The sequence below is a fragment of the Somniosus microcephalus genome, chromosome 26 (assembly GCF_052327205.1).
Source record: "Somniosus microcephalus isolate GS21.2 chromosome 26, FLI_Smic_1.0, whole genome shotgun sequence".
NCBI lineage: Eukaryota > Metazoa > Chordata > Chondrichthyes > Squaliformes > Somniosidae > Somniosus > Somniosus microcephalus.
This window is the reverse complement of record NC_141012.1, coordinates 15,588,322-15,603,108: the sequence shown is the minus strand read 5'-3', so window position 1 is coordinate 15,603,108 and position 14,787 is coordinate 15,588,322. Positions and strand designations below refer to the sequence as shown.

The following is a 14,787-nucleotide window of genomic DNA, read 5'->3' as shown; positions in this document are numbered from 1 at the left end:
AGCCTAGGCAATGACCTTATTTATACAGATCTGGACTTTGCTGAACACAGCGAGCTTGGCTGAAACTGTGGACAACCTCACTGAAGCCCTGTGAATCTTTGACCAAGAGACATCCAGCCTTGGTCTTCCGGTTAGCTGGAGCAAGATGAAGGTGCAATCTCTAGGACGTGATATCATTCTAGCTGCCTTCATACTAGAGGAACATCCAAACGAGAGTGGAATCAGTGACACAGTTCACTTACTTAAATAGCATTATTTGCTTAGATAGTGTTAGCCAGGGCTCAGTGATAGCACACTCGACTCTGATTCAGAAGGTTGTGGGTTCAAGCCTCACTCCCGAGCACATAATCTCGGCTGACACTCCAGTGCAGTAATGAGGGAGTGCTGCACTGTCAGATGTTAAATCGAGGTTCTATCTGCCCTCTCAGGTGGACATAAGATCCCATGGCATGATTAGAAAAAGAGCAGGAGAGTTCTGGCCAACATTTATACTTCAATCAACACTATTATAGTTTAATTGGTCCTTTTATCTCCTTGCTGTTTGTGGGACCTTGCTCTGTGCAGATTGGCTGCCGCATTTCCATGGGAGATATTGCCATGCCCATGTACTCGACGCACATGTCATTTGATTTCTAACAACAACATCAACAACTTGCATTTATATAGCGCCTTTAACATAGTAAAATGTCCCAAGACGGTTCGCAAGAGTGCTGCCGAGCAAAATTTGACATCGAGCCACATAAGGAGATAGCAGGACAGATGACCAAAAGCTTGGTCAAAGAGGCAGGTTTTAAAGGATGACTTAAATTAGGAGAGAGAGGTAGAGAAGCAGAGAGGTTTAGGGAGGGAATTCCAGAGCTTAGGGCCTTGGGAGTTGAAGGCACGGCCGCCAGTGGTGGAGCGGTGAAAATCGGGGATGCGCAAGAGGCCATAATTGGAGGAGCGCAGAGATCTTGGAGGGTTGTAGGGCTGGAGGAGGTTACACAGACAGGGAAAGGTGAGACCGTGGAGAGATTTGAAATCAAGGATGGGAATTTTAAAATTGAGGCGTTGCCGGACCGGGAGCCAATGTAGGTCAGCGAGCACAGAAAAAGAAAGACTTACGTTTATATAGCGCCTATCATGACCACCAGACGCTTTGCAGCCAATGAAGTAGTTCAGAAGTGTAGTCACTGTTGTAATGTAGGAAGCGCGGCAGCAATCTGCGCACAGCAAGCTCCCACAAACGGGAAAGTGATAATGACCAGATAATCTGTTTTTAGTGATGTTGATTGAGAGATAAATATTGGCCAGGGGACACCGGGGATAATTCCCCTGCTCTTCTTCGAAATAGTGCCGTGGGCTCTTTTACGTCCATCTGAGAGAGTAGACGGGGCCTCGGTTTAACGTCTCATCTGAAAGACGGCACCTCCGACAGTGCAGTACTCCCTCGGTACTGCACTGAAGTGTCAACTTAGATTTTTGTGCTCAAGCCTCTGGAGTGGGACTTGAACCCGCAACCTTCTGACTCCGAGGCATGGGTGCTACCCAACTGAGCCACGGCTGACACAGGAAGTGGGGGGAAAAGGTAGGGGGCATGGGTTAAGTGGCTAGCTCTTTGAGAGCTGGCACAGGCACAGTGGGCCAAATGGCCTCTTTTCTGTGGTAAGATTTTATGATTCCAAGCGATCTTCAGAGTATTGCAAAGCTAATAGCAAGATAAAACCAACTAAATGCCATTGATGGAACTCCCAAGGGGACGCTGCTGCTGGCATCTAAATGGAGAAAGCCGTGCTTTTAGGTCGCAGGTCTTTGAGCTTCGCTCTCCTGGCACCCTTGCCTTCATGGGAGTGTGAGAGCAGTGCCCAGGAACAAATGAATGTTCCTTGGTCCGGTGCAGCAAGCTGTGCTCTTTCTGCTGCTATTTGTCTCCAACTCAGTCGGATTAACAGCAGCCGCCGCCATCATAAATAGCCAATTCTTCCAACGCTTTCAATTTTTTTTACAGCCTATTCATTCATTTTATTGTGGGATAATTTACAGCTTGGATGGGAAAAGATCATTTCACAATGTTAACTTTCAGTCTCCTTTGTCATTCCAGCTAGTTTAAAAGCTTCAGCTCAGCTCAGCGCGCACACACGAACAACCCTCGAGCCTATCGCCATTACTGGAAACATTTCCTGTTTAGTTGCTTCCCCTCTCTTGTTTGTCAGTATACAGTAGTCAGAAAAATATTGTGAATCCGTGGGTTCAATAATTGCAAGAACATAAATGGAAACTGCTCCCAATTTATCCCCTTTCTGACTATTGAGTAGATTGGGCCTATACTCTCTGGAGTTTAGAAGAATGAGAGGTGACCTCATAGAAACATACAAGATTCTGAGGGGATTGACAGGGTGGATACTGAGAGGCTGTTGCCCCTGACTGGAGAGTTTGGAACTGGGGGGCATAGTCTCAGGATAAGGGGTCGGCCATTTAGGACTGAGACGAGAAATTTCTTCACTCAGAGGGTTGTGAATCTTTGGAATTCTCTACCCCAAAGGCTGTGGATCCTGAGTTGTTGAGTATATTCAAGGCTGAGATCGATAGATTTTTGGACTCTAGGGGAATCAAGGGATATGGAGATTGGGCGGGAAAGTGGAGTTGAGGTTGAAGATCAGCCATGATCTTATTGAATGGCCGAGCAGGCTCAAGGGGCTGTATGGCCTACCCCTGCCCCTAGTTCTTATGTTCTGACGGCTTAATTCAGACCAACTTTAAAAAAAAAAAATCTCTGCTACATACAAGCACGTGGACACAATCACGAGTTTTCCTCCTTTCCCCTCCCTACAAGAACACAATTTCGAGCCGGGGGTGGGGGGGTTGTGTGTGTGGTAACTAATACTAGATTTGCTAGAAACTATCAGTTGTTCTGAATGATAATTATTAGGGTGACTTCCTTTCCCCCTCCACTACCATATTAGGTGGCGGTTGATCTGTATAAAATTCAATCTAGGAAGGGTTGTGGCAACACTATTAAAATGGCTGCCATTGTATGGTTTTGTATACCTAATGCACTGTTTTCTTTGAAAAGAAAGACTTGCATTTATATAGCACCTTTCACGACCAACGGACATCCCAAAGCGCTTTACAGCCAATGAAGTACTTTTTGAAGTGTAGTCACTGTTGTAATGTAGGAAAGGCGGCAGCCAATTTGTGCACAGCAAGCTCTCTCAAACAGCAATGGTGATAATGACCCGATAATCTGTTTTTAGTGATTGTTGATTGAGGGATAAATATTGGCCCAGGACACCGGGGATAACGCGAAATAGTGGCCATGGGATCTTTTACGTCCACCAGAGAGAGCAAACGGGGCCTCAGTTTAACGTCTCATCCGAAAGACAGCACCTCCGACAGTGCAGCACTGGAGTGTCAGCCTAGATTTTGGTCTGTTTGGGTGGTTACTTTCATAGTTAAGTTTTTTTTTGGAACACTATAATTCCCAAGAGGCAAGCACCTATTTGTTGAATAATCAAAAGATTCCAGTTGTCACATGTACAGCACAGTTGTCAGTTTGGCTGAGTTGGTGGCACTCTCACCTATGAATCAGTGGATTGTAGGTCTCAGCCCCACTCCAGGACTTGAGCAGGTAATCTAAGTGCAGTACTGAGGGAGTGCTGCGTTATTGCCTTGCTGTCCTTTGAATGAAATGTTTAGCCAAGGCAGTGTCTTTTATCAGGAGCTGGCTTGGGTTGTTAAATCCATTTTCTGTAGCCTGGTGGCAGATTTGTAGCTCTCTGAATCTGAATTAAAAGAACAATCTAAAAGCAGCTTTAGTTAACCGTAGAATACTACTGCGGCTTCTCGTGATGACTCATTGGGTAAGTCCTACATGGTGTGGTGCTAAGCCACGTAGAGCAGAAGATCCTAGGATCAATCGCTGGTCTGTGCTGAGTTAGCTAGAGCTGGGGTCCTATGGTGGAGGGGAAAATCAATGAAGAGTTCTTGCTGCGACCCCCTTACTGAAAAGCGTACATTGCCATGGATATTGTGGGATGAGGACAGGATTGGGCTATGCTGTAAATTGTCACCCCATCCACCACCTTAAACATTCACTCCCTCCACCACCGGCGCACCGTGGCTGCAGTGTGTACCATCTACAAGATGCACTGCAGCAACTCGCCAAGGCTTCTTCGGCAGCACCTCCCAAACCCGCGACCTCCACCACCTAGAAGGACAAGGGCAGCAGGGGCATTGGGAACACCACCACCTCCAAGTTCCCCTCCAGGTCACACACCATCCTGACTTGGAAGTATATCGCCGATCCTTCATCGTCACTGGGTCAAAATCGTGGAACTCCCTCCCTAACAGCACTGTGGGAGTACCTTCACCACACTGACTGCAGCGGTTCAAGAAGGCTGCTCACCGCCACCTTCTCAAGGGCAACTAGGGATGGGCAATAAATGCTGGCCTTGCCAGCGACGCCCAGATCTCATAAGCGAATAAAAAAAACTTTAGAGGCTAAAGGTGATTTCTCATGAGATCAAAAACCTAATTTTAAAAAAGATTTTTAGAAATCGTTTCTGGGTCTCTAACGTGGGCGTGGAGCGAACAGAGGCATCACATTTCTCAGTAAAGTGATTTAGAGTTGTCTATTTTATTACCGGCACAGTGTTAGCAAACACTGCCTTGAAATTCAGCGTTGATCAGCACGATCATTGCTTGATGACACTAGTAGAGTTGAAAATGGAAATGTCATGCTGGTGCATTAAGGGTTGCTCCAAGCTTAGTTTTGTGTTATTAGGGCAGTGCAAATGGGGAGTGGTCTTATAACGTACCTTACACTTTCCATCACTAGCTGAAAACTACCTCACTGGACCGATCGCTACCACAGTGACTGAGGAGCTACACATTGCTCAAAACGTTCCCTAAAATTGGTCCCACTTCAAAAAGATATTCTACACGTTCCTATTTTTTGCCTCAACTCATCAAAATGTTAATTACTATTAATTTTTAAAAATTGCATAAAATTACAGGAAACTTTTTTTTTATCCGACACGGACGGGACCGACGTGGTGCCGGTTCATCAAAAATTCCGGATAACCGAACGCTATAGTAAAAGATAGGAGGCTGAGAGCTCCGTATGAAGCAACAAACCCTGTTGCTTAGCAACAGCTTCAGAACAATGGCCACAAGTTGCAAGCGTCTCTGTAGCTTAGCAACAGCTGCAGCCACACCCTTGCACAGCAACAAATGGAGGAAGACAAGTAATAAAAGTTACCTGAACCTACTCCTGAATTTTGCCGGTTAACCGAGATTTCCGGTTATTTAGGTGCCGGTAAATCGAAAGTTTCCTGTATTACACTTTTACAGTTAACCTAACTTAGAAAAAGTTTTTTTTTACAATGTGTTCTTGGATATGGGTGTTGCTGGCAAGGCTGGCATTTATTGCCCATCCCTATTGCCCCTGAGAAGGTGGTGATGGGCTGCCTTCTTGAACAATCTCTAACACTACTGTTAGGTAGAGAGTTGCAGGATTTTGACCCAGCGACACTGCCAGAACGGCATTATCTGCCCCAGGTCAAGGTGGTGTGTGTGACTTGGAGGTGATGGTGTTCCCCTGCACCTGCTGCTCCTGTCCTAGGTGGTGAAGGTTGCAGGTTTGGGAGGTGCTGTTGAAGAAGTTGCTGTAGTTCATCCTGTGGCTAGTACACGCTGGTGCAGCGGTGCGCTATTGGTGGAGGGGGGTGGTGAGGATCACACCGGCTTTGGTCAAAATGACCTTTATGTAAAAGCAGAAAATGTACAACAGGTCAGACAGCATCCGACAAATTATGTTAAAGCTGCAGGTGGGGACGACAGATAGGGTTTTCTGTTTTTATTTCAGATTTCCACAAAGGAAAATAATTGAGGAATTCACACTGCAGCAAGTCTTCAGTAAATGACTCTCTTCCTCTGAGTAAATATCCTTGTTACTGAAAATAACTCTCCTTCCAGTCATTGCAGCTTGAGGGGAGCATGACTAACAGAAACATTTTTATAATGATGCTGGAGAGAGAGCAAGAGCTAAGCAGGGGAAAAACAATGATCTCCTGGGAAGCATTTTGAAACCATCTTAAAATTACTTTATAAGCGTGAAAGGAGAATATGTTTAGAAGTCTCAAAGTTATCAACAGAGTGTTCTTATGTTCTAAGGAATATTGGATTCTTGAAATGCAGACTTTAGCATTATTATTTAAAACCCCTCTCCACTTTTACTTACTATTTAATGCACGCCAACCTAGCACACTAGCAAAAGCTGGCCAACAGCTCCAAAACAAAATGGCCCCAAAAAGGTGACACCTCAAGAATGACTTTGAATATAAGCCGTGGGATTTGCAATTTAAACTGTAGATATTCTCAACATTCCTTCACTGGTATTGGAGAGGGGGAAAAACCTAAATACACGAAAGCCTGAAAGGGAAAATCCAAGTGTTGAAGGCACAAAATCAGTGCTGCATTTCCTGGGGGTAAGGGGGGCTGAGCCATTTTCCTCCGGGAAATCTTTACAAATGATGCATTCCGGTTTATTTTAACCATTTTCACGTTCCACAATTGATCACTTTTTAATCTTAGAAAGTAAAGCAACATTTGGATTTACAGCAGACCAGCCAGACTGTCACTTCCCCAAAAGTTACCTCACCAATCACTCCCACACCCAGCCGCCCCAGTTCAGGGGCTTTTCACTCTCCCGCGTCAATCCAGCCTGACACTCTTTACCCCCCTCCAACCCTGTTCAAGCTGTTACTCATCCTCATTCAAGCTGTACTCTTCAGCACACTCCAGTTCAAGCTGGCACTCTTTCCCCCCATCCCCATCCCTGCCTCCCCCACCAGTTAATGCTGCATTCTCCCTCCTCCCCCCTCCCCACCCCCAGGTGCTGCTCCCAACTTTAATTCTTTTTCCCACCTCTTTCATTATTGCTGCTTTCATTGCTATCTATTGCCCTATCCTTTCCATTGCCCATTCATTGCCATCGTTTGCCTCTTCCCCTCTGCTTTTATTTGCCATCCATTAAAAACGCTTTATTTCCATCTAATGCTTTTCTCCTCCCCATCCCGCACTCGTCTGGCTGCTAATTGACTGGACTGGGGATTTGCTATCATCAGAGTGGTGCCTATCTCTGATCCCAGCTTCTGTCTACTGTAGACGGGGATTCTTCATGTGAGAGTTCCCACTGGAATTCTTGCCATTAGTGACAGGAACTGCGTTGAGAATAGCGGGTTCCCGATCCAATCTGTTTGCTGCCAATTTTTGGTAGAAGTGGGGTGGGGGGCAGGGGAAGAGAGAGCGCTGGGGTGAGAAAGCTCAGCACACAGTGACTTGTCCAGACATAATGATTGGACCCTGAAATGGGTAGGCTGATTGACATGACACTCCAGCCTGCATATTTCTGTAATTGTTATATGTACGGTGATCTGCTACACAATTTACCTTAAAAAGTCCCAAAGGTAGTGATAATGCTGCTTTCTAAGTGATGGTGAATCTCTTGCCCGAGTTGTGGGTTACGCCTAGTCTAACACACTGTTCAAGGCTAATGTGTTGGTTAATTCAAAACTACGGTCTCTTTAAAAAGTCTTAATGCAGACCAGATACAAATGTTTGTTTTAAAGTAAAACTACTTGTCTTTCAGATGAGATGTTAAATTGCTTAGGTGGACATTTAAAGATCCCCTAGAATACAAGGGGGTAGACGTTATGCTGCAGCTGTACAAAGCCCTGGTTAGGCCACACCTGGAGCACTGTGAGCAGTTCTGGGTACCACACCTTAGGAAGGATATATTGGCCTTGGAGGGAGTGCAGCGTAGGTTTACCAGAATGATACCCGGACTCCAAGGGTTAAATTACGAGGAGAAATTACACAAATTAGGGTTGTATCACTGGAATTTAGAAGGTTAAGGGGTGATCTGATCGAAGTTTTCAAGATATTAAGGGGAACCGATAGGGTAGATAGAGAGAAGCTATTTCCGCTGGGGTTGGGGATTCTAGGACTAGGGGGCATAGTCTAAAAATTAGAACCAAACCTTTCAGGAATGAAATTAGGAAATACTTCTACAAAGGGTGGTGAAGTTTGGAACTCTCTTCCGCAATTGATGCTAGATCAGTTGTTAATTTAAACCTGAGATTGATAGATTTTTGTTAACCAAAGGTTAAATCTCGTCATTTATCAGGAAACTACTCATGAAATAACGCTGGACGGCCAGCTGGTGGCGCCGGCCAAGGAGTATAAATACTCGGGCGTGGGCCCAGCTTGCCCAGGGACATTTTGTAAGACAAGGAACTAGTGAAGTACAACTAGACCTCCATGTTCTGAAACAAGTTGATTAAAGCCTTGCTTTATACTCAAACCAAGTGCGTAGTGAGTTTTATTACGTCAATGGGTATTAAGGGATGTGGGGCAAAGGCGGATATATGGAGTTATGTCGCAGATCAGCCATGATTTCATTCAATGGCTGAACAGGCTCAAGGGGCTAAATGGCCTGCTCCTGTTCCTATGTTCCCTTACACTATTTGATGAAAAGCAGGGGAGTCCTCCCAGCATCCAGGCCAACAGTTATCCCTCAACCCACATCGCTAATACAGACGACCTGGTCATTTATTTTATTGCTCTTTGTGGGATATTGTTGTGGAAAGTGGCTGCTGTGTTTGCCAACACATCAACAGCTGTGAAGCACCTTGGGACATCCAGAGATGTGAAAGGCGCTATATAAATGCAAGTTCGTTATTAGGTTAAAAAAATCCCTCCTTCCATGATGAACTAACTTGGCACAGACGGGAATAGAGCCTGGGAATTACTATTCTTTATGGCTCAGTTACACAATTCCTTTACCCTGACACAAATAAATCTGTAAATATCATGCAGATAAAAAAAGAAAGACTTGCATTTCTATAGCGCCTTTCACAACGTCACAAAGCGCTTTACAGCCAATGAGCACTTTTGAAGTGGAGTCACTGTATAATTCAGCAGTGAAATGGAAATACAGGAGTGAAGGCCATGGTATGCTTGCTGCGCTGCAATTTAATTATCTGAGTTATGGGATATTAACAGCTCTCTCGTACCTTCCTTCCAGGGACAGAACCATGGCCATTCTACTTCATTAATGGGTGCTTGAATTTCAATGTGGTTTTTGTTTTGGCTCTCTGTGCCCTGCCTCTAACCACCCTCATGGAGTTCCTGCTGCAAAGATTCAATGGTAAGAGACTCACCCAACTATGACCAGGGCTCTTGGAGAAAATCATTGTGTTGCATTGCTTCCTTTAAAAAAAAAAAAAATCCTTATCTGATTTACTGATTGAATTCGACTAAAGCTAAATCCCCAAGCTGGATTGTCTGAATCGATTATGTTTACATCTTTAACCTTTGTTATAGTTTTTATAAAATAAGATGACTTTCTCTGCAAAATGGTGATGAATGTGAACTCTTTGTTATTGCCTTGTATGTATTGCCTTGCATCCTCTTAGAATTGCTGGCCTCTTAGCTAGTTTTAAAGGCATCAACTGGGATTTCTTGAACTACAAAGAAGCTGGTGTAATGACACCAAGTTGCCAAACCCTAATACGATAGCAAAATACTGCGGATGCTGGAAATCCAAAATAACAACAGAAAATGCTGGAAAAACTCAGCCGGCCAGGCAGCATCCGTGGAGAGGGAAACAGAGTCAATGTTTCAGGTTGAAACCCTTCATCAGACGAAGGGTCATCGACCTGAAACGTTAACTCTGTTTCTCTCTCCACGGATGCTGCCTGACCTGCTGAGTATTTCCAGCATTGTCTGTTGTTATTGCCAAACCCTAACACGGTTTCAGCTGGACTTCTATCGGTTTTTCTTTGAATTCCCACAACCTTATGACAGCAATGTGTTTGGAGAAGAAGTCTGTTTATTGTGCATTTAAGAAAACCCAAACCAAATGGTAGTCCTCCATTGTCCATAGGACTAGTCTGTGTCTTTTATTGTTTCCCCACGCTGTTCCTGAGCACGGGTAGGTGTGACGAACTTTATCACTTCTCCTTGAGCAGTTTCTAATTGGAGTTGGTCCCAAGGGGAATAAAACCTTCCCACCCTGATCTTCTGAGTAATCCACAGGATGCCATGGTGACAAACTGTGGGGGGAGAGGGTCTCTTTACCCCATCGGCTAGTTAGATGAGTCCAGAGGGCATGATTACAGAGGGAAAGAAAGTGAGGGGCAAAATAATCAGATTTAGCTTCTATCCTGTTTATGCTTGAGAGCTTACACAGTTCTGCAAATGTATTGGTGTGAGCTGGCCAAAATCAACCAGCCCTAATATAAAAACAAGTATTCAAAAACTAACCTCCTGATTTCAGCTGGAGCAGTACTGGGGGTGCTACAACTGGTCTCTGTAACCCTGGGCTAGGGAGGGGTAAAACCAGCCATTGTTCCAGCTCGCTATCCAGTGTTCTTTGCTGGAAGGTGCACGTGTGTGAACATCGGGCCAGGAATGGCCTTGGATATATGATGCACCCCCTGCCCCTCCACCCTCGATCAAACTAACACCCACTGTTGCCCCAAACACGATGGGCCAGTCGGCCTCCTCCTGTGCTCTAAACTTCTATGGCTCATTGTCAAAGCTTCCATACAAAGAATGCTCATTTGGAGTTAGGTTCTGGGGGACTATCTGTGCCAAGGTCCCAACGAGAGTTCAAGAGACAAAGGAATTAAAAAATAAAGCAAATAAATAAAAACTAACCTAAGTCTTGGCCTCAAGGTACCTACACACCAGATTTGTACAAGTATAAAGATTGGTGGGCTGTAAACGAGGTACTTAAGACCCAGTGGCCTAGAAATTGACTATAGCCCCGTTTGGGGCGCCAGCCTCGCCAGGGCGCTAAAAGTAGCGCCCCGGAAGCATTCGCGGCCGCCTGCCGGAAATTCAGTTGGAGCGCCCCAAAGGGAAACACGGCGCTACTGGAGGTGCCCCGCATCCCTCTTGGGGCGCTGCGACTGAATATCGTTGCGCAACGTGCCGCAGCGCCAGACGCTGCGGCACGTCGCGCTGCGGTACTGCAGGCCTTCCTCCCCTTCTTAAAGGGGTGGGGCCTTGTTCAGCGCGATCTGGGGCCCAGCTGGGCCACCGAGGATCGCGAGTGCCGGCAAAAGAGCCCGGCACCGAGGAGAAGTGCCGGGCTCTTGGAACGCAGCCGGCACTCCGTGGGGGTGGGGGGGTCAGGAGGCCGGGGACGGCAGCGCAGAGAGGTGCTGGCAGGCAGCCAACAGCAAAAATGACCGCCCCGCACCTCCTTTAATTAGCGCCTCTACCGCCACAGGTAGGCCCCCCTGAACCGGTCGCACATAGCGTCCGGCGGTAAATCAGGGGGCGCTTCCAAATATCGCGGCCGGGGCGTCAGCGGGGCGCTGCGCACACCGATGACGCCATCGGTAGCGGTGCAGCGCTAACGGCTAGCGCCGCCATTAGCGTCCCGCTGAATTTAGCGGGAGGCGTGGCCAGTGGCTTGCGACCCACTTAGCGCCCTCTTAAAGCACTAACAGGTGGCGCAGCCTACTGAATTTCTAGGCCAGTGTCTCTTGTTCCTCTTACTGTTCATGATGAGATCCAGTTGGATAGTCAAATTCGAGCTAAATGCATTGCATGGCTCAACATTTGACATTTTTTCCACCTGCTAGCATTTTACCTGTAAGCTAAATTTTGAATTAAGCAAATCAGGATATCTAATTGAAAGCCAAGTCTTATGTTGGCTGCAGTGTGTACCACCTACAAGATGCACTGCAGCAACTCGCCAAAGTTTCTGTAACAGCACCTCCCAAATCCGCGACCTCTACCGCCTACAAGGACAAGGGCAGCAGGCGCAGGGGAACACCACAACCTCCAAGTCACACACCATCCTGACTTGGAAATCTATCGCCGTTCCTTCATTGTCACTGGGTCAAAATCCTGGCACTCCCTCCCTAACAGCACTGTGGGAGCACCTTCACCACACGGACTGCAGCGGTTCAAGAAGGCAGCTCACCACCACCTTCTCAAGGGCAATTAGGGATGGGCAATAAATGCTGGGCTTGCCAGCGACGCCCACATCCCAGGAACACATTTTTTAAAAATCAAAAGTCTTTCAGTTCCCTAAATAAGGGTATCTACTTTTCACTTTGAAATGGAGTTCCATTTTTTTGATTACTGCTGTCTTAGTTGACCTTTTACTCTTTGCATTTTATATACTGTCGGTAGCGAGACAAAGAAGATTTTGGCAATGTGATTTCTAAAAAGTAAACCACTAGAGAGCGCTAGTGGTTTATATTCATTCGTATTTGAGTAATCTAAGCATAGCCCATCTGGAATAGATTCACAGGTTCAGTTCAGGAGAGCAATCTTTAGGCAAATTAATGAAAACCTACTTACTTAACTTCTTCAAATATTCTTTTTTTTATCTTTAAATGTGGGGAGTGGAAAACAAATAGGAATAATTTTCAGTGCTTATAACTAGTGTTGAACTGCAGTGAGGACAGGCCTTGAAAATACTGAAGTTTTAAATCATCCTTTGCAGATCTACACAATGTTGGGTTTTGCAGATGTTACTTTGAGCCAGTGTGAGGATGTTAAATATGAATTTAAAGATGGAAACAATACAATTGTTTGCTTAATTGGGGCTGTAAATAGTTCAATACAAAAAGTCCAAACCTAAGAAATAGGAGCAGGAGTAGGCCATTTGGCTCTTCGAGTCTGCACTGCCATTCAATAAGAACTCCACCTTCCTGCACTATCCCCATTTGAGTATAAGAGTAAAGACATCTTACTGCAATTATATAGGGCCCTGGTGAGACCACACCTGGAGTATTGTGTACAGTTTTGGTCTCCTTACCTAAGGAAGGACATACTTGCCATAGAGGGAGTGCAACGAAGGTTCACCAGACTGGCTCCTGGGATGGGGGGATTGTCCTATGAGGAGAGATTGAGTAGACCAGGCCTATATTCTCTAGAGTTTAGAAGAATGAGAAGTGATCTCATTGAAACATACAAAATTCTTACAGGGCTTGACAGGGTAGATGCAGGGAGGATGTTTCCCCTGGCTGGGGAGTCTAGAACCAGGGGTCACAGTCTCAGAATAAGGGGTCGGCCATTTAGGACTGAGATGAGAAGAAATTTCTTCACTCAGAGGGTGGTGAATCTTTGGAATTCTCTACCCCAGAGGGCTGTGGAGGTTCAGTCATTGAGTATATTCAAGACAGAGATCGATAGATTTTTGGATATTAAGGGAATCAAAGGATATGGGGATAGTGCAGGAAAGTGGAGTTGAGGTAGAAGATCAGCCATGATCTTATTGAATGGCGGAGCAGGCTCGAGGGGCCGAATGGCCTACTCCTGCTCCCATTTCTTATGTTCTTATCCCATGATTCCCCTAGTGCCCAAAAATCTATCGATCGCTGCCTTGAATATACTCAATGATTGAGCCTCCACAGCCCTCTGGGGTAGAGAATTCCAAAGATTCACCACCCTCTGAGTGAAGGAATTCCTCCTCATCTCAGTCCTTATATGAAAAACACACAGAGCTTGTCTAATTGGCAGTGTCCAGGTGTGGATCGGTTTTATGTTTGCAGGTTTAAGTTGCAGCTGAAATACACCAAGGGCTGGATTTTCATTGAGGGGGCGTGTAGTAGGCGGGACTACAACTTTCGGGGTTGTAGTCCCGCCTCCATCGAGTTGTGGCCAACCCACGCAATTTTCACTTGATTGACCTTGTTGAGCCCGCCCAGCGGACTCAGCAGGCCAATTAAGGGCCACCCAGCAACAGGTGACGTCACAGATTGACATTTCATCTGTCAAGAGATTTTGACAGATGAAATATCAGCGTTTGACAGCTGTTTGAAGCTGTCAAACACTGACAATCTGTACTCCAAGTTAATTCCTTCCTCTCAGGCTGATTTAGAGATCTCTCCGGAACAGAAAGCTGAATGCTGCAGATTTTGACAGCTCGCGGCCATTCTGCTTTCTGTGCCGGTGAGATGAGGGACTCGCGAGACCTGAAGGAAGGAAGGCTGTAAAGGTAAGTAAAGGTTAGTAGAACTTCTTTAAACACTTTACACACACCAAACACACTTACCTCTGCACTCATGCACCCATCACTCACCTGAACACCGGACATCTCGAACCCTCCAAGCCCTTCATCCCGACGGCCCGCCTCGCTAACTTGGCGTGGTTTGGAGCCGTCGGGAATCCCGCACTTCACCAATAAAAATAGGGATTAGGCTAAAAACTGCCTGTTAACAGGCAGTTAATTGGCACTAATCCCTTCCCGCCTCGGGGAGGCGGATCCCAGCGTGGGTTGGGTATTCACCTCCTTTGAAACTGGCATGGGGCGGGATGGGTTCGTGCCCCCCCCGATTTCAAGATTTTAATCCCCCACACGCCTCCAATCCCGCCTCCACGGCGCAATGAAAATCCTGCCCCAAGAGTCTGAATCATACCTCTGATCCTGCGAATACTGTAAGAGCAAAACGTGTTAGGCTGTCAGTTAACCGCCAGTTTTCAGTATCCACAGGCTGGTGGTTCCATCCTAGAATTTTTGTGTTTATTTGCTCTCCTTTTTTAAAAACCTTTATTTTGCTGATTTCCCGTCTTGTCTTCCCCGCCTGCCTGACACCAGTCTGAGCAAGCAATGTTTCCTGGTCGCTTGTTGGCGCTATTCTTGAACCAGCCACTAAGAGGCGCTCATGAGAAGTGCAGGAGATTCCTGTTGTAGTTCCTTAAATTATAATTCTCTGGAGAAGCATCTAGCTTGTCCTGAAAACTGCAAAAGCAACTGATACACTGATCATGTTAATA

The 14,787-nt window shown here is 46.0% G+C and overlaps 1 protein-coding gene across 4 annotated transcripts in view; it reads left to right on the top strand.

Moving 5' to 3' along the window:
- The window catches only part of alg9 (ALG9 alpha-1,2-mannosyltransferase), a 325,621-nt gene that overhangs the window by 83,716 nt on the left and 227,118 nt on the right, over window positions 1–14,787 (top strand). For 3 of the 4 annotated variants that reach the window (XM_085967891.1, XM_085967888.1, XM_085967890.1), the window contains one exon: window positions 9,068–9,190. The exons of the other annotated variant lie outside the window; for it this stretch is intronic. In XM_085967891.1, coding sequence (XP_085824017.1) covers window positions 9,068–9,190 — 123 coding nt within the window. The remainder of the gene's footprint in view (window positions 1–9,067; window positions 9,191–14,787) is intronic. 4 annotated transcript variants of the gene reach the window in all.